At 42.3% G+C, this 23,198-nt stretch overlaps 1 protein-coding gene across 1 annotated transcript in view; it reads left to right on the top strand.

The window, feature by feature from the left end:
- The window catches only part of GLP1R (glucagon like peptide 1 receptor), a 96,136-nt gene extending 74,378 nt beyond the window's left edge, over nt 1–21,758 (top strand). The window contains exons 8-13 of the mRNA XM_029911035.1: nt 7,514–7,574; nt 13,204–13,273; nt 14,048–14,136; nt 16,912–17,050; nt 17,945–17,986; nt 21,591–21,758. Coding sequence (XP_029766895.1) covers nt 7,514–7,574; nt 13,204–13,273; nt 14,048–14,136; nt 16,912–17,050; nt 17,945–17,986; nt 21,591–21,758 — 569 coding nt within the window. The remainder of the gene's footprint in view (nt 1–7,513; nt 7,575–13,203; nt 13,274–14,047; nt 14,137–16,911; nt 17,051–17,944; nt 17,987–21,590) is intronic.
- The last annotated feature ends 1,440 nt before the right edge of the window (nt 21,759–23,198 follow it).

The raw sequence follows: 23,198 nt of genomic DNA, 5'->3' as shown, positions 1-23,198 counted from the left end.
TTGCTATCACAAGCAGCCCCATCATGTACTCCTGTTCATAAATTTATCAAGCTCCATCTTAAAACTAATTTGGTTGTTTGCTCCCACAACTGCTGTTGGAAGACTGCGTTCTTTCCCGTTTTCTGTATTTGCCTTCTGTGACTATGCTAGCAAATGTGTTGACTGGTGAGATTCATATCAATGATCCGTTGCAAATTACTAACTTACCTGTATTGAATACACAGTGATATATGAAAGGTGAAAGAGTTCTGGTGTGTTGATGGGAATAAATAAATATGAGGAATAACAAGTCTGTGCTGGAATGTGCTAGCCAAAAAAGTGCTGCTGTATCCCTTTCTTCACCATCTTATATAGTGTGCATACCAACAGCACCTACATGCTGTGTAATCATTATTAAAATCATACATAGCTCAAATCCTATGAGCAGCCCTGCCCCTCATAAAACTTATAAGGCATCCAACTCACCAGGGAGCAAAACAGAACAGAAATAAAAACAAAATTATATTCTGCAAAAATGCCAAAAATCCTCTATAAGAAATAGTTGTGGGGGGGGGGGTGTATTTTGTCTGAAAAATGTCTGCTTGCAGTTCAGCCTCTGGCAAGAACAAAAGATGAAAATGATGAAGAAAAATGACACAGTCCTGTTTGTTCTCCCTCATCTTTCAACTACTGTCAATTTATTTAATTTTTGAGTTTGTGAAAATTACTGGCAATGCCAGAGTTTGGCATTCAATGTCTAGGCATCATCCACACCTCCTGCCAGCATTGTTGACTCCTAACCTGCAGAGTCCCTTACTATTCCAACCCTGGGTACTTGGACAAAACACTGCCAATGCACCTTCATTCTCAAATATAGCAGCCTCTACTACTCCTATCCTGGGAGGTGCCCTCAGAAGTGTTCATAACTCGTTCCTACATCAGACTTAACGATTGTGAATGTAACTACTGGCAAAATGAAGCAAGAATAGCTTTTCTTCCTGTCTCTCTGCCTTGCTCATTATTCTTTCTTCATGAATATGTAACCCTGGTTCAGGTCTCTTTATGCCATGAATGCTCAGAAGGTCTTCTGAGTAGACTGATTTTTCTCAATGTTATGTTCATGTTTGCTCCAACGAGACAAGATGTTCCTGTTCTAGGTGAAAGAGTCCTGTAGCTTGACATAGTTTATCAGTTGTTAAAAAATCATCCTAGCAACAGAAAGGAACTAGTGGATTAAAAATAAAATAGAAGTGACGTGTGTTCAGTTGCTAGTGCCTCATGTCATCCATCTAACAATGGGAAGTTATGGACATGGGTCATAGACCTGCAAAGGCCTTGAGGACAAAGATCTCAAAGGTTGCCATTATCTAGCAGTACAGTACACATTGCATCTGATGAATCACACCTGATAGAGCTGAACCAAAAAACAAGCACCTGCTGGTTTTTACCAGAGCTGGTTAAATAATTGATTTGACCTCCACTAATTTGTTCACCAGTCGCCATTGTTAAATGAATGTTTTTACCTCAAATTTCGGTTTGTTGTGAATATCTGTTTATTAACTACCTCTCCCTTTTTTTTAGTTATAATTATAATTGAGCCATGTGATTGGTCACAGAAGCCTCACGGTATTGTTTCTGCTTCCTGGTTGGATAACACTAATTTTTCTGTGTGTGATCTCATGTATATAGGTTTGAGCTTCTCCCAGACATCCACATGAACAGAACCACTGGAGTGTTTATGAGCAATCACTGAATCCAGCTCGCTGGTTTTGTTCCCCTGAATGTTTGCAAATACCCTTTTTTGCAGTATTTGCTCTGCTGTAGTTCTTGTGCTTGGCAAGTGCTGTGCATGAAGTCACAGAACAAATAAGAGCTAAATAGGCTAGGCCAAATTCATCCTCATGTATATGAAGATAAAGGAATTTACACCCTAGATAAATTTGACTGGCACTGTAGGCGCTGATCCTCAGCGAGTGTAAATTGTTGTAGTGGATCTGGCCCAGATTTTAGGCCTAAATGCTGAGCTTTGTTAAAATGTGTCATAAGCTGGGCAGCAGCAGCTAACAAACACACATTGTTCCCGGAGATGTACTTACATGAGTCAGTGATGATGATTTGAAACCCATGCAATTTCTGGGTGATAATATAAAGAGGTGGTTGTTAAATCAAAACTACCATGTTTGTTTAGTTTCTGTTCAAACCGTGGGGGGTGAAACTGCTTTCCAAATGGGGCAAAAAAAGCAATCTCAGCGGGGTGTTTCTCTGTTGTGCCTCTTGGCAAGTTTAACAAATAACAGGGAGTAAAATGCTAAATTACAAAATATTTTAAAAGAATTTTCCAAGTACATGTTAGCTAAAGGTTAATAATTGACTATTCTGTAGCTGGATTATTATTTTTACTATTATTATTTATTAGGATATGCTCCATTCACGTCAATGCAGATTTGAGTTTATTTTTCTTTGGCTGTAGAAATAAGTAATTGATTTTTAAAAATTCTGTTCAGTTTATTTTTATAAAACAAATACCCATATAGCAAAACTGGAAAAAATGTAAAACCTTTCCTGAATGATGTAAGTAAAATAATGCAAGGCAAATTTTCACCCCTTTTCACAAATCGGGAGTCATTTATGTGAACATCACTTTTATATTCACAGGATTCCACAAGAATCCCTGGATTTTTTGTCAGGAATCTCCATTTTTTTTTACGGCTACATCCTTGTAGAAAATAGTGGGGAAAGTAGAATATGTGGAGAGGGCAGTGTTATATTTTTGCTTGTTTCCATGAATTATTATTGTTTGTATTACCTTAGCACCAAGGAGCTCCAGTCATGGACCAGAACCCCATTGTGCTAGGTGCTGTACAAACACAGAACAAAAAGACAGTCCTGACCCCAACGGGCTTACGGTCTGAGTTATACAAAACGTTTTGTGATTTCACACATGCACGCATGTAATGTATTGTGCATGCTTTGTAAACCAAAGCCCACATTTTCCCCTTGTCGCTACCACGTGCAAAGCTGCTAGAAAAATTATACTGTATCCAGAACAGAAGCAGTAGCAACAACAAAAGAACTCTCTGATGGGCCATATTGGGCAAATGGCGGGGCAGGTAGATGAGTTACTCCCTTCAGTCTAGAAGGCAGCACAGCTATAGCTAAGCAAAATACTGACTCAGAAGCAGCAGGCTCATTTGCAGTGGAAAAGAGAATGTTGTTGCTATTTATTTCTGATACCGCCCACAATGAGCTGAATGCTCCACAGACATAAGAGCCCCAAAGCGCTCTTGCTCCACCAGAGACAAAACAGACATGGGATGCAGGGGGAAAGGAACACCAAATGTAAAGTGGTCATGGTGATGATGACACATTGGTATTTTTTGTTTGTTTTTTGTTTCTTAAAATACATAGTTTATTCCTAGTTACAGCATTCAAGGCAGCAAGACATTGTTCTTTTAGTCCGAGTCTGAGAGAGCAGACACTGAACCCAACTCACCCCGACTAACTACATCAGCACCGTATAAAATAGTCTATGAGAACAGCAGATTACACTTCAACCCATCCATACGCCCACCAGCAGCTACTGGAACAGGGAACTTTTTACATTCAGAAGAGGAGGAAAATGATGATGCCTGAGCAACATCCCACAATTGCAATGTGCAGGGAGAATGACACAACGAGGCAATTAGCAGCACTAAAGACTAACAGGAATATATTAATAAAAAGCCAAACAGATTCTCTGAGCTCCTGCAGCAATTTTACACCCAGCTGTGCTCACAGCAGGGAAGCTGCCATTCAGAAAAGCTGACAACCCAAACCTACTCCAAGGAAGAAAGAGCTGCAGGAATGAAGCTGTCGAATACAGGAAGTCAGACGAGGCTATCAGTGTCTAAAGCCAGATTGCACGGAAGATCGGTTTGGAAGAGATCCAGGAAGAACACTTTCTTTCAAAGTCTTATATAGACTCAGTGTAGCAATTAGATGTGTTTTTTCCATTAGGCATTTCCTTTTTAACGTGCTTCTTCAAGTAAAAGACTTTGTTAGAACCAGGGATATCAAGAGCCTTATTAAAAATACTGCAGCATTCTACAATAGTGGCCCAACTCTGCAGTACATAACGCTGTTGCAAGCTGCTGCATTTTGGACCATTGCTCTTGTTGCTTCAGACTTTCCAAACAGATTAGGGGATTTAGACACACTGAAGTTTTGTGTGTCTAAATCCCCTGGTTGACTTTGAAACTCTCAGCCACTGTTCATTTTTTCTCTACACAGAGTAATTGGAAACTTTATATCAGAAGGGCCTTTATTTTAGATTAAGGGCATGGCTATACTGAAAAGCCTGCTGTGGCCAGAGAAGAGGTGCTATGGCAGAACTACATGTGGAGCCCAGGAATAGAATAGCTGGGGTGGGTGGGAATGTCAGGCTGAAAGTGCATTGGTGGAACTGTGTGAAAGAAGCTTTCCTAGCTTACAGCGCTTAGCACAATGGCACCTGCTTCATTACTGGGGTTCCTAGGCTATATTGTAATATAAATAAATAACAATAATACTCAACCCAGTGTTATAAACCCCTTGGTTTCATGAGGACCAAATTGATGGAAACGGTTCAGAAAGAAAAATTAACTGTGTCAAATGTGGTTCAAATTATGAGGTCTATTTTTGGAGAAAAACTTTTGGGTCTGTAGCAATGCAGATGTAAAGTGTAACCAGGAATCTAATAAAAGATACCATTGATCTTGTTATCTCCTTTTTAATATAATTTGCAGTCATCTTATCCTGTGGCTGCCACTTAAAAAGTCATAATATTAGAGATACCATAGTTTTCCCTCTGAATTGAGAATAGATGGTTGGTAAATGTTGACTTGCTTCATGGTGTACTGTGATGCATGTAATCTTAGAAATGTGTGGATAGAATTAAAGATCTGCAACTTCTAGATCCCTGATCCCAACGGACATATTGGGGAAAAGCAGAGGGAGAAAAAGATGTGTTCCCTTTGCTAATACATTACCAAGCCCTGAACTCACTTTGACATCTTTTCTTAGTCTAGCCAAACCACTATACATATACCAAAATACATCATGGGTTTGTTTGACAAGGAAAAACCTCTCCATTGGGTAGAGGTTTCTAAATCATGTGAAGTTAGGATTTCCCTCCTGTGAACATGCACTCTTGGTACATTACACAAAAGTTACCCTAGACTGAGTCTTCGAGCAAACCACACATGCTTGGGGCGTGTCTAGACTAACATTCACAATCATGTAAATTAACTCAAGTTAATTAGCAATCAAGACCAGGATCACAAACTCTTGTCCAGACAAAGCCTTTGTGATCTTTGAAAACGAATTCATTTAGGAGATGCTGGAGACATTACTGTTTTTCTGTGCTATAAATCACAAGAGAGGCATTGCTTCAGATTATACAGTCCATTGTAAACCGGATTTATGTGGATTAAGTAATGTCGTGGGGACATACCCTGACTAGATCCCTGACCAGGATGTTGGAACAATAAGAGACTCTATCCCTCATAGCCCCGCTACTCCGAGAGTCTGTCCCAGATTATATACTGAGCCTAGCACCTCCTGGAACAGAACTTTTGAAGTTTGGTCAGTGCTGCATGTATATCCAAGCAGTACAGACAATATCAATTAAAACTCATAAATTTCCACAATACTGTCAAGTCTCAGGGTCTTGGATTAAAGTGCAGTGACATGGGACATGACTGATGTAGCGGCACTGGATAGCAACTGGAAGGAGGAGGAGGAGATGCCAATCACCATGTTACCTTTAATTAATTGAGTACTTTCTAATCAGAATTCTGAAGTGGTTCAGTAATGACAGGCTTTGTCTAGTTTGGCCCTTTTCAAATGTATCACTAATAATTTGAATCTCACCGAATCAAAATCAAGTAATGCAATTAAATATGGAGAGATTTCTGATGTATCCAAGCTATGGAGATCTCCACAAATCATAGCACTTATCACTCTAAACATCTGTTCCTTTACTGAAATATATCTTGTTCTCTCAGAGTGTTTGTTTCATCTTGTAAATTTCATATTAGGGTGACTTTTAATCCAGCCTTAATTCCCTGCAAAGTCAAGAAGGGAAAAATTCAAAGTCTAATTTAATAGCTTCCATGAATCAAAGACTCATTTGGGATTGAAAGTGATCTGCAGTGGGTCGCCTAAGCCACTTCCTAGGCGTCATAGCACAACTGGGGGCTTGTCTACCTGGCCCTGCAGTTCAGACAGTGGGGGTGTTAATTGCATCACACCCTAGCGTGCGTCACTGTAACTCCCCTATGTGAATGCTGTGGGTGCAAACTAACAGGTACCTAACTTACATTAATGCAAACCAGGTACCTTGAGTTTGTACCCTCAGCGTCCATAAGGGGAAGATACAGGGCAGCACTTTAGTGCCCTCTGTAATTCACCCCCCTGCAGTCTGGGAGGTGCTCTATAGCCCAAACTGTGGGGCCACATAGACCGTTCTGACTAGCCCATCCTGATAGATGCCTGCACAATCTCAGGATTGAATACCTCTAGTGATGGTGATTTGGCAACCTCCCCCTGGCCAGCTCACTCCATTGTCCTTATGATTACTCTAGTTATAAAACGCTTCAGAAAGTTTCCTTGCTGCTGCCTGTTACTTCTCATTCTGTCCTTACGGACAGGGGAGGGTTTGTCTCTTTGTAACAGCCCCCTCTCCTGGGTGGCTGTGAAAGAATACAGTACAACACAACTGAAAGTTATTACAGCATAGTTCACATTGCACATACTGTTTTGAGATTTCCAGACCACTGCGGATCATAACACTTTTATTACTCTCCCCCCACACACACCTTTAAATACACTCCATGGATTATACACCACCTTACTTGGCACTAATGTGGGTAAAGAACCTGAAAGGGTGTGCAGGGAGGGACAGATTCACAGAGAAATTATGGAAATATGACACCTTGTTCATTCTTGGGACCGTGTTTCATCCCTCTTTGTCTAATGAAACATTCCCCCCTTTGCATTGTTTTTGGACATTTCCAGCACTATCAGTTGACAGATGCACTTTTTAAGTGTATATTTAGATGTGGGTAAATGTAATGCAAGTGAAAGGTGTTGGATTGATGGCCCTTGAGTCTTAATAACAGCACTGCAAGCTTCCCCAAGAAAATACTTCCCACTCGGTATTCACTCTGACCTAGCGGGAGCTCCCGAATTCGGTCTCCGTGGCCCATTCAATGAAAGCTGCCAACAAGAGGTCCAAATTAGTGCCAGTTTTGGAGGTGGTTTTTGTCACACGAACACCTGTCCACTCGGAACTAGACTGATCCCCCTAACTCATTTTATATAAGCCACTAAATAGCTGCAGGATGATAACTTAGCAGCATTGCTGACCTGGAACAGTGATGAGTAGGTACACTGGATGGGAGCTGCAACCCTGTCACTGGCTAATTATGTTGCTCTTAGTCATATGAGGTTTTAGTCCTTCCTGCTTTTCCTTGTTTCTGATTGTCAGTATCTATCTTGTCTCCTCTCTTCTCAGGTGTACCAATGCTGTTTGTTATCCCCTGGGGAATTGTCAAGTACCTCTATGAAGATGAGGGGTTGGTTCAGTTCTAATATCTAGCTGATAATTCATTTGTGGGGCGTGTGTGTTGGGGGGGTCATTTTTGGTTTGATTGCGTTGGCTATGGCTGATGTGCTGAAATCCGATGTAGTTGCTTGTGTTGTGTATGAAGCTCTTGCATAACATTTCTGAAAGGCACACAGGCTCATTCCTGGTCAGAATTCCCCATATGTCTGTTTATCTGTTCCTCTGCAGGTCAAAGAGAGGTACATTTGTATCTGTTTTTCAGCAGCTACAATATCCATTGTAGAGGTCGTCATACCTGATCAGATTATCTTTGATAGTCTGCCGCTGGCAATAGCCTCTCCAGGATGCTTCAAAGGAAGGCAAAAACCTCCCATAATGATCTCTGTTTGTGTTATTCCTTCCTGACCCCTGTAGTGATCAGCTTATGCCTTGCAGCAGAGATCTGATTATCCATTCTTTTCTTAGTTTCTATTATTCAGTCCTTTATAAAATACAGCCATGTTGTCTATCTGGCTTCCCTTGCATTGCAGAGAATTGCACAGGTTGACTACATTGCATAAGGAAATGCTGTAGAACTTGAAATACTTGTTTTCTGTTAACTTTCACCGTAGCTGCTGATTTGAAAAATCAGTGGCATCATTTAATTTTACCAAAGTTTATTTCTAGCAACAGGCTAGTAGCAGCTTTCCTCTAATAGGGACTGGCTGGGAGCATGGAATAATGTGATGCATGGCCGTCTTTTGCACTGATCAACAGTTCTACGCTATTTATTTTTTATTCTGCTTACCGCCCTTTGGGCCCTGTTGCCACTCAGTGTACCCTCCCCGCTGCACCTTCCTAGAAAACCTTGTTTAAACACAGTCCTTTGTTAGACAGGTACCAATATGGTGTGAAAATTCACTGTAGTTGGGCCCAACATTGTATCAACTCTCCCCTTGACCGAGTATTCAAGGGATGGGATATGAGGAATCAGTTTTTATTTGTCTTTCATAATACAAAATGGTTTGCTCAAGTCACCTCTAACTCTTCTCCTTTCCAGGCTAAAATAATCCTAGAGTTTTCTGACTGTTCTGTCCAGGTCTGTCTCAACTGTATTCTGTAATAAGACCTTGGCTCCAATGATCTGTTGCAAGTTTTGTCCAGATGATCAGTATAGCTTTAAAGAACTTGAACAGCCAGCGCTCTTCAGGCCTATCTTTCTATTGGTGTGGAAAATGTATTCAAAGTGCTCTCCCTCAGCCTTCTCCATTATGCAATGCTCAGAGCTGACTTATGATTTCTATTAAAGAAAACTGTTGCTTGCTGCCTTCAGCAGACCCTAAAAGGGACAATTTTGCATCTTATTAGGTTTTCTAAATCTTGTATAAATATTTGTAAAATACTGTAATAAATCACCTTGTGCAGCTTCCTCTCTGAAGGGCAAGATTTCTATGCCTCGGGCCTCAGCATGGCATTTGTTAGTGCATCTAGGGATATCTTTCATGCCATTTGCCATAGTGCTGCCACTGTGGATGTGCAGAAGGCTGTAAATTTCATTTGTGACTCAACTATCTCCCCAGTTATGAGGCATAACTAGAAATAAATAAGGTCAGGGCTACAATGGCTCAATGTTCTAGGCAATCCTGAGAATGTAACCACTCAGAATAAAGGATTGTAGCCTGCAAGGACAGGAGATCTACTTGCAAACTGTCTCCTTCCCGCCTGCCCAGGATTGCCATAATTGTGACTACAACTGTGAAGTTCCCCTAAAAACTGCCATTCATTAAAAAGAATTGATCTATTAAAAGAAGACATTTTCAACTCCCCTGTTTTTTAAACTCTATCTCCGTTTTTGTGGGTCCAGTTATATGTGGGTGGAAGTGAAGATAGGTTATGTTTCTTAATGATAGGAATGCACCCACAAATCTGGTACTTACATTCATCCCACACACCCACATCTGCACCATCAGTTAATTGCGGATGCAAAATGCAGGGACTGGGTTGCAGCTTTTTTAAAAATCAGACTGTTCAGTTGCACCAAACCAAGACAAAAGTGCATTGAAGATTTTTTTTTTTAGGAATACAAACTTGGGACGCAAAAGCAGAGTTTTTACAGCGGTATTCAGTTAATTGGATCACTTCCCCACTAGGGACCGAATGCTGTGAGTTGCTAAACGTGGTCTGAGAGGCGGTGAGCCTACTCAGTTGCCAGTGAATAGATCCAAGTCACAATAGATGTTAATGTTTCTATTACTGTAACAATTCCAGAAAGTACAAATAGACAAGAAATCACGTACAGATGTCAGTTTTATTTTCTGGACACTTTAATTGTGCTGGTACACTAATTGCACTGTAATGGTGTTTTTATTGCATGCATCTGTATAAATTTAAAAATAGTTAAAGCTGATCTGTGCTGTGGAAACCAATTAATGCACGTATAAATGTAGCAGAGTTAATGTAAAGAACCATATCTCAGTCTGTCATTACTAGGAACCTTAAAAATTGTCTCTGTATCTACTGCAGCTACTCAGAAATTAAAACTCTGCTTCCAGCCATGCCTGTTATCCAGCATGTCTCAGAAGTATCCACATAAAATTAATTTTAAAGGCTACGTGAAGTTGGTTCCCACTCACGCATGCCAATGAAGTGGTTCTCCCGTTAACGTAGTTCCAGTTAAGCTGCACTGACTATTCTCAAAATATACACTTGCTATTCATCAGTGGCTAAAGTACTGTAGAACAGGGTCTGGTGGTAGAATATATTTGTTGTGTGCACCAAAATGAAATATAGTTGAAAAACAGCAGAGACCTGTTACACCTGCCAGATACGGACATTTGTGATGCTACAAGCTTAGCTGCTTCCCTTTTCTATGTGGTATTTTAAGGTCTCCATCACTGTAACGTCTAGGTGCAACTGCATATCTTATGGTTTGCTAGGATCTCCAGGCTTAAAGTTGAAGCTAGCTTTCCCATTACAAGTCTCCTTTTCTTACCCCCACTAATACCACCCAAGATGTAATTGGCATGTTCTTATGCCAGGGATAAGTGAAGTGGCTAATGCAGGGTGAATAGATTACTGTAGTTTTTGGCAGATGAGACTTGAAAAGAAATCAAATGTAATGAATCTGTTGGGAAATTTTTTTACTCTCTGTATGGCTTGTCATATCTCAAAAACAGTGTGGTGTAGAAACACCGTGTTTTAATCTGTTGGGTTTGATAAGAACTGGTGCCTTTTAATAATGTTGAATGGTTCGATAGGAGATTAATAAAGTTATTAACTCCAGTTTATGCAAATGTTAGGAATCCTGCATGCTACCTGTTCATAACTTTCTCTTTAAAATGTCTTTGGGACTGAAACCTACATATATATTGAAAGAACTGGATGTGCCCTTTGTCTTGATCTCCATTAAATAGCCCAGGTCAGAGTGAGTGAATAGGTGCTTTTTAAATATACACCTCTACCCCGATATAACGCGACCCGATAGAACACGAATTCAGATATAACGTGGTAAAGCAGTGCTCCGGGGGGGGCAGGGCTGCGTGCTCCGGCGGATCAAAGCAAGTTCGATATAACGCGGTTTCACCTATTACGCGGTAAGATTTTTTGGCTCCCGAGGACAGCGTTATATCGGGGTAGAGATGTAGATGCTTAATCTTAACACTGAGATGGGGGGAAAGTGAGAGAGAGGCTGGAAATCTGACCAACGCAACGCAGTTCCCTTCTATAGCAGCGGTTCTCAAACTTTTTAGCAACCCGAGGGCCCACTTTTTTATTTAATTTTTAATTTTTGCCCCGCCCCCCCCGCTCAGCCCCAGGCCCCACCCCCACTCCGTCCCTTCCCCTAAGGCCCCACACCCACCCCACCTCTTCATGCCCCCCGCTCACTCCATCCCCCCTCCCTCTGTCGCTTACTCTCCCCTACCCTCATTCACTTTCACAAGGCTGGGGCAGGGACTTAGGGTGCAGGAGGGGGTGCGGGCTCTGGGAGGGAGTTTGGGTGCAGGAGGGGGTGCGGGCTCTGGGAGGGAGTTTGGGTGCGGGAGGAGGTGCAGGCTCTGGGAGGGAGCTTGGATGCAGGAGGGAGTTTGGGGTGCAGGCTCTGGGCTAGGGCAGGAGGTTGGGGTGTGGGCTCCGGCTGGGTGGCGCTTACCTTGGGCAGCTCTCAAAAGTGACCGGCACATCTATCTGACAGCGGCTCCTAGGCGGGGGGGGGGAGGGTCAGGGAGTGTCCGCGCACTGCCCCTGCCTGCAGGCACCACCCCCGCAGCCAGGGCCGGCTCCAGGGTTTTTGCCGCCCCAAGCGGCAAAAAAAAAAAAAAAAAGCCGCGATCGTGATCTGCGGTGGCAATTCGGCGGGAGGTCCTTCGCTCCGAGCGGGAGTGAGGGACCGTCCGCCGAATTGCCGCCGAACAGCTGGACGTTGCCGCCCCTCTCCGGAGTGGCCGCCCCAAGCACCTGCTTGGCAAGCTGGTGCCTGGAGCCGGCCCTGCCCGCAGCTCCCATTGGCTGCAGTTCCCGGCCAATGGGAGCTGTGGAGTTGGCGTTCAGGGTGCAGGCAGTGCGGAGAGAGTCCCTGCCCCCCCTCCCTACACCCTCCCCACTGGGCCTGCAGAGATATGCCAGCTGCTTCTGGGAGCCACGCGGAGCCAGGGCAGGCAGGAAGCCTGCCTTAGCTCCACTGCGCCATCGGACTTGTAGCGCCTAAAATCGCCGTTTGGCTTTAGTAGCCTCCGGGAGATAGAGGAAGAAGGAGGAGAAGGAGTTGAGGGAGGGAGAGGAGTTGATCAGTGGGGCCGTGGACCCCCATTTGAGATACGCTGTTGTATAGGATATTCATAAACAGCCAAGTAACAAGAAGACTTGACTTTGGTACTTTTAAGATTTAATTAAAAAAAAAAAAGTGTTGAATGGAAAGATGAGGGTAGCTACCATGCAGCAAAATATTTGATTTTTAACAAATTCCTGCTCAGCCAGATGACATATTTGGACCGTGGATTCAATGCTGTAAATCTTCACAATGATAGAAAATTATGTAGGAGGATTAGTCACCAGAGTGCAAGAGAGACAGGCTAACAGCATCCAGTTGGGTGCTGTAATTTAGCGTGAGGCATTCAGATGTTTCTAAGGCCTGGTATACACTACGACTTTAATTCGGATTTAGCTGCGTTAATCCGAATTAACCCTTCACCCGTCCACACTACAGAGCCAGTTAATTCGAATTAAAGGGCACTTAAAATCGATTTCTGTACTCCACCTCGACGAGCGGAGTAGCGCCTAAATCGATTTTGTTAATTCGAATTAGGGTTAGTGTGGCCGCACACCACCAAATTACTGTGGTTAAAGTAATGGGGTAGTGTGGCCGCACACCACCGAATTAATGTGGTTAAAAACCGAATTAATGTGCTTAGTGTGGCCGCGCACAATCGAATTTATACAACCTGTTTCCCAAATTCGAATTATCTAAATTCGGATTAATCCTGTAGTGTAGACATACCCTAAGAACCACAAGTAGCTGCATCTGTTTCCATGTCAGCATGATGTGCCTTTCTGGTATCTAGTTCTCATCATCTGCATTGCTGAGACATGTGATGAGAGAGAAGAGACTTCATGCATATACTTAGCTTTTTGTGTTGTGTTTAACCTCCCTGCTGCCTCTCCAGTTGCTGGACCAGAAACCAAAACATGAATTACTGGCTGATCATCAGACTGCCCATTCTAATCGCCATTGGGGTGAGTGACCAGGAGCAGATATAGGGATTCAGCATACATGTAATGAGACAGATAGAGAGACCAGAGCATTCAATGCTGGAGGATACACTTTTGCTAACAAAGCTACTATACAGCAGCTCTGCTCTTCACATGTAATAATGGGGAGGAAACTACAAGAGGGGATTGGGAGCCAAAGCTGAGAGATTGTATGGTTGGATGGGTTAATGGTAGAGACAAAATGTGAGAGTCAGTATGAAAGATGTACTGGTGATGCCCACTGGCCACTGTCCTATAGGAAAACTGGGGAGTTCTTGGTCCTCACTTCAGTTCAGAAACATGATCATGTGAAACCAGTTCTGTTTCTGACCGAAAACACAGTGCCAGACACCTGGCTACAGCAAAATGACAAATTCCATGGTATTTTAGAAAAATGCCAGATTCCTCAGTCACAGAATTGTGGAGACTACAGGGCACGTATTGGGATGAATAGGAGAGTTTATACCACTTAGAACTCCTGATTCCAGCTGTCTGCAGACTCGGGTAGGCATCACTTCTTTGATTTATGCTCAGTTTACATATTAAAGGTGAACTATCCAATTGTAAAAGCTAGAAACAGATTCTGGAGCATGGTTCTGTGGCAAGAGCTGAAGTCCATAGCAAATTCTGCAGCTGCAGAATCGTGGAATACACAGGGCCCTGTCTATAGACACCTTGACACAATGTATGTTCATCCATGTCTTGTCTTGCACATATACTTCCTGATGACAATGTCAGCTACTTCTTTCTTTTCTCCAGGTGAATTTCCTGATCTTTATCAGAGTTATATGCATCATCATTTCCAAGCTGCAAGCAAATCTGATGTGCAAAACTGACACAAAATGCAGGTAAGTTATTTGGTGAGCTAGCACTTGCTGTGCTTTTTGAAAAGGGAGACACAAGCAGGAGTGGAGTGCCATAGGAGATTAAAGATTTCAGGCACTGGGTGGTATGTAGAAAGCATTGCACATAACTATGATAGTCCAGAACAACTGACCACAGATGAAGCCCACTGGTGGGTACAAAGCTTATGGTAAACCTGCCCTATCAATGCCTTTGTTGTACCTGCTCTATGGATTAAACGGAGGACTTGGTCTTCTGCAGCTGTCAATCCAGAACCTACTATGAGCACTGGGGGGAAAAAATCCATTAGGCAATTATTTTTAAGAAACATAGAGAAAAACACTGTTGTCCTAGTTTCCATCACTGCTCTTACTTCCCCTCTCCACTAGTTACTGTGCCCTCTTATCATGACCTATGTGTCCTCAATTTTCTGAGCATATTTGTGTGACTTTTTGTCTGGTACAGTATGTGAGGCGCTTACTTAGAGAGGACTCTCTAAACATTGATATGATGGGTGGCTAAGTCTAGCACCAAGGGAACATTAAAGACCTTGCCCTTTCTAATCACGTTTTGTTCTCTCTGTTGTAACAGTTCACCATAGCAATCACTAATCTCCTTCTGTGCTGCCAGCCTGTCTTTGCACATGAAATCATGGCTGTCTAATGGGTATTTGGTGCTCAGCATGGGAGAAGGGACTCATTTTGGAGGGTTAAGAGAGATAAGATGGATGTGGGTCCACATTATCTCTCGCTATCACAACCTCTGTGACCTTCATGATAGGGAGGTTTATGGATTCTGAACTTTGATACAGTGGAGCCCTCTCTGAGTGATGTTTGGTTTTTGTGGCAACACACCCCAAAAAGCTTCACTATAAGCAGAGTTTCACTCTAACAGGAGAAGACTTGCCTGGCAAAAGATCCCCTCCTCTTCACCCAGGAATACTGAAGTCCTGTAGCCTATCCCTGCAGCTTGAAGGGACATTGACAGTTGTTAGGTGGGAGCCCTGAAAAGTTCCATCTTCACTCCAAGAGCCTAGAAAGATCAGGCTGGCTCCTATGATGAGAACAAGACTGGAGGCCAGGGATTCCTCTTCACTCCTCTCCAAGAAGTTAGTGGTAACTTCTCCTTTCTGACGTTTCCTCAGGAGGTGGGGAGGGAGTGAAAGGCATTGATGCAGTCTGAAAGGTCTTGTACTTTTGCTGTGTTCTTTATAGCTGTTGTTTGGTAGGTAAATACACCAAGGCTAGGTGCCCTAGAAATGCACTGGATTAGATTCAAGAGTATTTGGAAAGCAACTGGGCCTATCTGTGCTGTTGTCAAGCAGGATAGGTTCTCCTTATCTCTCTCAGTACTTTCTCTTTTCTCCTCCCTGCCACCCCTCTTGGTCATGGAGATCTTGATGGCAGCAAATCCCTTTTCCAGTGTGGAGGGGCTGAGGTTGTTGGGAAACTTCTTGCCTACCCCAGAGAATTTGGGAATCTTGGGAGACTGGCCCTTTATTCCCTCCAAGTTTCTCCCACTTTTGCAAGACTTCCTAGCTGAGTAGAGCCATCTTGGGACTCCCTTCTGAACCCATTAGCACTGTTGATATGCCAACCAGAGGGGCTGCTGCACAGCCACACGAGGCGCCTCTCCCTTTCCCCCATGGGTGTCCCAGAGCAAGTTGAGTCTCTGCCATACGAGGAGGCAAGAGGCTGATCCTGGCTTCCTCAGGTGGCAGTGCAGAGCCCTAATTGCAAGGCAAGTGTGGCTGCTAGGAGATTTCCTTTTTAAACCACCCTCTCAGCCACTCCATGGAATCCCTTGCCTAGGTCCATTGGTGCTCCTACATCTCCCACTTGCCTGTAAGTGCACACTGATGTAAATAGCTGTTTTGGTTCTCCATCTCTCTGCTTACATATCACTTTGAAAGAACAGCATCCAGGGTGCCAAACTAATCAAGAGCCTGCGTTCAGTAGACTTTGAGAGCCCTGAGACTCCACTGGAGCCTCTGCTTCCCATTTGCTGGAGGAACAACTTGCAAATGACAACTCCTCATGAGATGCTGATAACATGTTAGCAGGTTCTCTGGCCCCAGGCAGCCTAGGAATTCCCATCTTAGGGATCTGGCATCTTTCATTACCAGGTTGTGTTGCTCAGTGCCTTACTCCTCTCATCGGTGTTAAGAACCATTGTTTTTGGAAGCATTCTTCTCCTCCTGGGTATTCATATCTCTGCTCATTGCTCTTGCACTGGGAGATGTTTTACTTAGGTTTTTCCCTCCCTGGTCTTTGGAGCTTGCCTTGTAAACATCAGCCATCATTCCCTTTTACTTTAAGTTCACGTCTCTCATTTTACAAAGCTCAGTGACTTACAGTTAATGTTAGCTATAGTGCTTTGAAGATGTAATGTGCTATGTAAGTGCTAAGGAATACTCAATAATCCTTTGGCCTTTGCTGGCGCCTTCAGTCCAGTGAGCTCAAAGCACTGTACAGTCAGCACTCCTCTCTATACAGTAATGTATAGTATTCTGCATGCCTATAGTGCCTTTGAGCCAACAATCTGAATGTGCTTTACAAACATTATTGAATTAATCCTCACAACCCCATATTGTCATGTGGAAACATTATCCCTGCTGCACATGGGAAAACTCAGGCACAGTGGTAAAATAACTTGCCTGAGGTCACCTGATGACTCCGTGAGTCAGAAACAGAACTAAGGAGTCCTAATTTCCAGATTTCTGTGCTAAATCAGTAGCTGCTATACTGCCTGCTGTGACTTCCCTTTCTTTATTACTTTAGATTGGCCAAGTCTACATTGACTCTGATCCCGCTGCTGGGGACCCATGAGGTCATCTTTGCCTTTGTTACTGATGAGCACGCCAGAGGAATGCTACGCTTTGTGAAGCTCTTTTGTGAACTCTCCTTCAACTCCTTCCAGGTAACACCCAGGAAACACATATTCAACCCAGTTTGTATGTTAAATGCTGCTGGAGACCAGTTTGTCTTTCATGGCAGGTACCCTAAATTTCTCTCCTAATTCAGCTCTGGATGTTAGACGATTATGAACCTAGGAGAAGTAGGGTAGCCAGAGTGCTAAAATCAGGTGGCCAGAGTCCCAGTCCTGGCATTCCACACACACTCCTTTTTAGTGCTTCCTAGATCCCCAGCAGTGATCTGACCCTTGCATCTGCATGTTAATTTCTGTTTTATATGTTAAACCCAAAACCAAAAATTGTCCATGGTCTCCTGGGAAACTGTAATGGTGTCACCCAGGGCAAATTATATGGCTGCTACAATGCCTTTTTGGAAATCTGACCCTTGAAAGGCACATCTGTAGGACTATAACTGTGCATGTGGAGAGGTAGTTAAGGAGTATGCATAGAAAGGATGTGGGGGATTCTGTAATGATTCTTTTTCAGCTGTTGTCTCACATGTGACCACTTTATAGGAATCTCCCCATTTGTGGTGGGTGACCATTATTCTTCTAAACTTCCCACAGCCACCTTCAGCCTGCATTTCAATGTCCCCATGAATTGCTGATGTATGGAGTATTATAGGCCACGGTCGGGGAAAGGGGAGAGTTTTAAGGAGCAAGGATTGGAGGAACCTAAAACGTGCTTGTCCTGTGAGAGCTGTTTGGGGTTATGTCATCAAGATTTTTCTCAGCAGAGAGGAATAAACTCTCAGCCACTTTTCTGTTTCTTCCTCTAACTATGGAGCATTCCACGTTGGAATTAGATTCTCCTCCCCCTGCAGGTTTGACTAGCAAAACTTGGAGCATTTCTGTGGGCTGTTTTTCTGATTGCTGTTCTGTTGTCTTGTTGGATTTCAGGGACTCATGGTGGCGATTCTCTACTGCTTCATCAACAATGAGGTAAGAGAGACCCCAGAGCAGCTCCAGCTTCCACTGCAGAAAAAAGAAATCGAAAATGGTCTTGAACTATTAATAGTATCAGTTCAGGTTTGTTCTAGGGTTCCTGCATACAGTAATGACCCACTGGAGGAAATTAGAGGGTGATTTCTCATCACACAGACTATGGGAAAGGATTCAGGCTGCATAATTCAGGGATAGTTGTGGGCAGAGTTCTGCGAGTTCCTTTGCTGCAACCTTTTCATAGATTCATCTAGTCTGAACTCCTGTATAACACAGGCCATAGAACTTCCCCTAAAACAATTCCCAGAGCAGATCTTTTAGAAAAACATCCAGTCTTGATTTAAAAATTGTCAGTGATGGTGAATCCACCATGACCACTGGTAAATTGTTCCAGTGGTTAATTTCTGTCACTGTTAAAGATGCATGCCTTATTTCCAATCTGAATTTGTCTAGCTTCAACTGCCAGCCATTGGATTGTGTTGTACCTTTCTCTGCTCGATTGAAGAGCCCATTGTTAAATATTTGTTTCCTGTGTAGTTACTTAAAGACTGTAATCAAATCATCCCTAAACCTTCTCTTTGTTAAGATACATAGATTCAGCTCCTTGAATCTATAACTATGGAGCACATTTTCTAATACTTTAATCATTCTTGTGGCTCTTCTCGGAATTCATCAATATCTTTCTTGAAATTGTGGACACTAGAACTGGACACAGTATTCCAGCAGTGATTGCACCAGTGCCAAATATAGAGATAAAATAACCTGTCTACACCTACTTGAGATTCCTGTTTATGCATTCAAAGATCACATTAGCCCGTTTGACCACAGTGTCACACTGGGGAGCTCATGGTCAGCTGATTATCCACCATGACCCCCAAATCTTTTTCAGAGTCACTGCTTCCCTGGATAGTGTCTCCCGTCCTGTAAGTATGAGCTACATTCTTTATTCCTAGATGTGTAGTTTTACATTTAAACACATTAAAACGCACACTGTTTGCTGGCACCCAGCTTACCAAGCAATCCAGATTGCTCTTTATCAGTGACCTGTCCTCTTTATTATTTGCGGCTCTCCCAATTTTTGTGTCATCTGCAAACTTTAGCGGTGATAATTTTGTTTTCTTCAACATTATTGAGAAAAATGTTAAATAGCGTAGGGCCAAGAACCAATCCCTGCAGGATCCCCTAGAAATACAACTATTTGTTTACAGTGACATTTTGAAACTTATCAGTTAGCCAGTTTTTAATCCATTTAATATGTGGCTTATTAATTTTATATCGTTCTAGTTTTTTAATCAAAATGTCTTGTGGCACTAAGTCAAACACCTTACAGAAGTCTTGATATATTACACTGGCACTGTTACTTTTATCAATCATACCTGTAATCTCATCAAAAAAGATATTGTTTAGCATGATCTTTTTTTCCGTAACCCCATGTTGATTGGCATTAACTGTATTACTGTCCTTTAATTTTTTATTAATTGAGTCTCATATCAGCAGCCCCATTATCTTCCTCAGGATCAATGTCAGACTGACAGGCCTATAATTATCTGGAACATCCTGTTTACCCTTTTTAAATATGGGCACAACATGAGCTTTCTTCCAGTCTTCTGGAACCCAGTGTTCCAAGACTTATTGAAAATCAGCATTAATGGTCCAGCAAGCTCTTTGGGCAGCTCTTTTAAAACTCTTGGATGCAAGTTATCCAGACCTGCTGATTTTTAAATATCTAACTTTAGTAGTTGCTGTTTAACATCCTCCTGAGATACTAGTGTTATATGATATGATCACATTGTTTTTTTTCCCCTCAAATACAGAACAGAAATATTTATTTAATACTTCTGCCTTTTCTACATCATTATTGATAATTCTATCATTTTCATCTAGTAATGGATCAATATCATTGTTAGGGTTCTTTTTGTTCCTATTATATTTAAGGACAATAAGAAGGATGTTTTTAACAATGCTGGCCGTAGATGTCTCCTTGTGTCCCTTTGCTTCCCTTATCGATTTTCTACAATTCCTAGCTTCTGATTTATTATTCATTACTATCAACTTCCCCTTTCTTCCATTTGTTATATATTATTATATAATAATACATAAGAAACCTTGTGGACCTGGTAGAACTCAGTGCTGGAAATTTGTTTGATATCTTTGAAAGAGATTATAGCTGACCCCATCAGTTTGCCTTAAACAGTTTCTCTGCTTTATTTTGAGGAATTTGGAACCAGAACCATTGCCTTTTGGTTCCAAAAACTCAGTTAAGGCACAGTTGGTAGCTCAGAGAACAACTCTTTTAACTAACCCCTCTAGTAGGTTTCTTATCCTCTCTGTGGCCCAGGCACTAGAGGACAACATGACTCATTCAGACACACTAGTCAAAACTAGTCCATTACAGCAAACATGGGATGGCGAGTTTCATGCACGCTAAGCTTCCACATCTGGATGTGCTATATTCTGGTCCCATGCTTCAATTTAAGATATGACAATTAACTGATGTATGAAGGTACTAGGCACAATGGTTTATTTTGTGCACATAGATTTTTATGCTTAACTGCACTGCATAATCAAAGGTACTGTATAACATCCTTCAATATCTGGTGTAATGCTGTTTGGAAGGACACTGTCAAGCTATCTTTCATCACTGGCATTTTTCTTTAACTCACTATTATTGTCAAGAACCTATTGGAAGCTCAAAACTTAGATTAGGGTTTCTATTGGATTTATCCTTTATTGATGCAATTCTTGAGCCTGCTGTTTGCTGAAGTAAATAGTTGCTATTTCTTTGCCTTGTGGAATGAACATGTTGAAAATCCAAAGGACCAAATTCATCCAAGATGTAATACCACTTAAATCAATGGAATTACACAGGGATGAATGTAGCCTCAGATCTTTAAGTGTTTTCAGTTATAAAACATGGAAGGAAAGTTAGCTCCTGGTCTACAATACGAACTTATGTCAGTATAACTACATTGCTCAGGGGTGTGGAAAATCCACACCCCTTATACCGACCAAACTCCCTGTGTAGACAGTGCTGTGTCAATGGGCTTCTCCCATCGACATAGCTACTGCCTCTCAGGGGGGTGGAGTACCTACGCCAAGGTAGAGTCTTCACTAAGCGCTACAGCGGCGCTGTAAGGGTAGACAAGACATTGGACACTTTTTGGCTGTGTTTGCGTTAGGAAAATGTATTCATTGCTGACAATGGGTATGTGCAATAGTTCCTGCTGAATTGGTGCTAAAAACTAACTGCAAGTGCAGACAGGGCCAGACCATATTTAGAACAGTTTCAGAACTGCAGCTGAGCACTGTTTGGAGCAAGGTAATATAGACTAGGCTTGCTGGTGCCCACTGCGTGGCATAAACAGGTTTATTTATAGAGATAAGAGTAAGTGCTGTCATTATTTTACTTACGAAATAATGGTGTGATGGACCAATAAGGTAATTAGGGAGACTATTTGAAGCAATAATAAGGGAGCCTTAAAACCTTGCGAGTGTCCTTCAATAATGTGATACATTATATTTTTTCCTGTCCTAAAATGGGATTATTTCAAGACTTGATTATTTCTGTATTAAATGCCTTTGTTTCCTTCTTTGCTCGTGTAAGGTTCAGACAGAGTTTCGGAAAAGCTGGGAACGCTGGAGACTGGAACATTTTTATGTCCAGAGAGACAGCAGTATGAAACCACTGAAATGTCCAGCCAACAGCCTAAGCAGTGGAGGCACAGTGGGCAGCAGTGTCTATGCTGCCACTTGCCAAGCCACATTCAGCTAGGATTTCTACAGATGAAAATAGAGATGAGCCAGATTACCCAAACTGAACTGTAGGAGGCACCTGAAGACCCTCAAATACCCAGACAAGCAGCTTAAAAATGTCTGCTGGACCCAGAGACTTAACCTTCTGTTGCTCATTGCTGCAGGCAGCTGGACAAAGTTTTCTAAGGAAAGCAGTCTGCTAATATAATCAACACATCAGAGGATAAATTGAGCATGTCTAAAGTAAGTTTAAAGAGTTTGTTCCTGTTAATACAGGAGGCCTCCAGGTGTCCAAAACTTAAGCAGTGCATTGATCCAGTCACAAACCACAGGGTCAATGGCTTATTACTGTAGGTGGGTGAGCTGAGATCCACTGATTAAATTACAAGAATACAGAACATGACTATTGACAATAAACCATGTTTGTACTTTTACTGGGAAAGGAGAGGCTGATATTCACTATTTTTAGAAAGAGACATTAGTGGAGTTTGAACATATTTCTTTGTGGCACAGTCACTGGGCCACAACAGTTAAATGGCAAGAGCATCCCAAAATCAAGGTTGGAGATGTGCTTAACTGCTTGATGTGAAGGGGCAAATATGGGGCATCCATAAAGCCTATAACTGGAAACAGTAATGTGCACACTCCTGAATTTTTTTTTTAAGCTTAATTTGGAGAAGTATGTTCTGTGTATATTAGGGGCCTATCCTCCTGTTAATGCTCTGTTTCTTGGGTGTACAAACATGCAAAAGTTATATTGTGGCCATTACACATCTTGCAAAATTTTCTTCACTTTGAAATAATAGAATTCTTGGAGTTCTCTGGTGTACTCTCTTAGTTTCCTTGTCTCTTGCCTTGTTTATTTTCTTTTGGCATGATGTATCTTCAAGGCTCTTTTCTCATGATGCCAGGAACTAAAATATTGTTAATTGAGTTTATTTAGTAACTACACTTTCAGCACTGAGGACAGCTCCCTGCTGTACTTTCTCTTCTGTGCTGGAGCTATTTAAATTTATGCTCTTAATGAGCCTTTAGAATGTCACCACTTACAATGTTGCAAGACGAAACGAAATATTTATGTAGACTCAAAGCTTTTTCTAAAAATGAATGAATCCAGCCCAGAGGACCAATCAAGGTGCTAATTGCCCTCAATTCCCGCTGAAGTCTACAGGAGCTGAGAGTGCTCAGTGTTGTGAACGGCAGAGCATACATGAGAAGAACAGTAAGAGAAGCTATATAACCCTCGCTCCAGTTGCTTGGGCCAGATCTACACTACACACTAAGGCCTGGTCCACACTAACCCCCCACTTCGAACTAAGGTACGCAAATTCAGCTACGTTAATAACGTAGCTGAATTCGAAGTACCTTAGTTCGAACTTACTGCAGGTCCAGACGCAGCAGGCAGGCTCCCCTGTCGACTCCGCGTACTCCTCTCGCCGAGTTGGAGTACTGGCGTCGA

The sequence above is a fragment of the Terrapene carolina genome, unplaced genomic scaffold (genome assembly GCF_002925995.2).
Source record: "Terrapene carolina triunguis isolate 2854851 unplaced genomic scaffold, T_m_triunguis-2.0 Scaffold85, whole genome shotgun sequence".
Classification (NCBI taxonomy): domain Eukaryota; kingdom Metazoa; phylum Chordata; order Testudines; family Emydidae; genus Terrapene; species Terrapene triunguis.
This window is presented reverse-complemented; position numbering and strand designations above follow the sequence as displayed.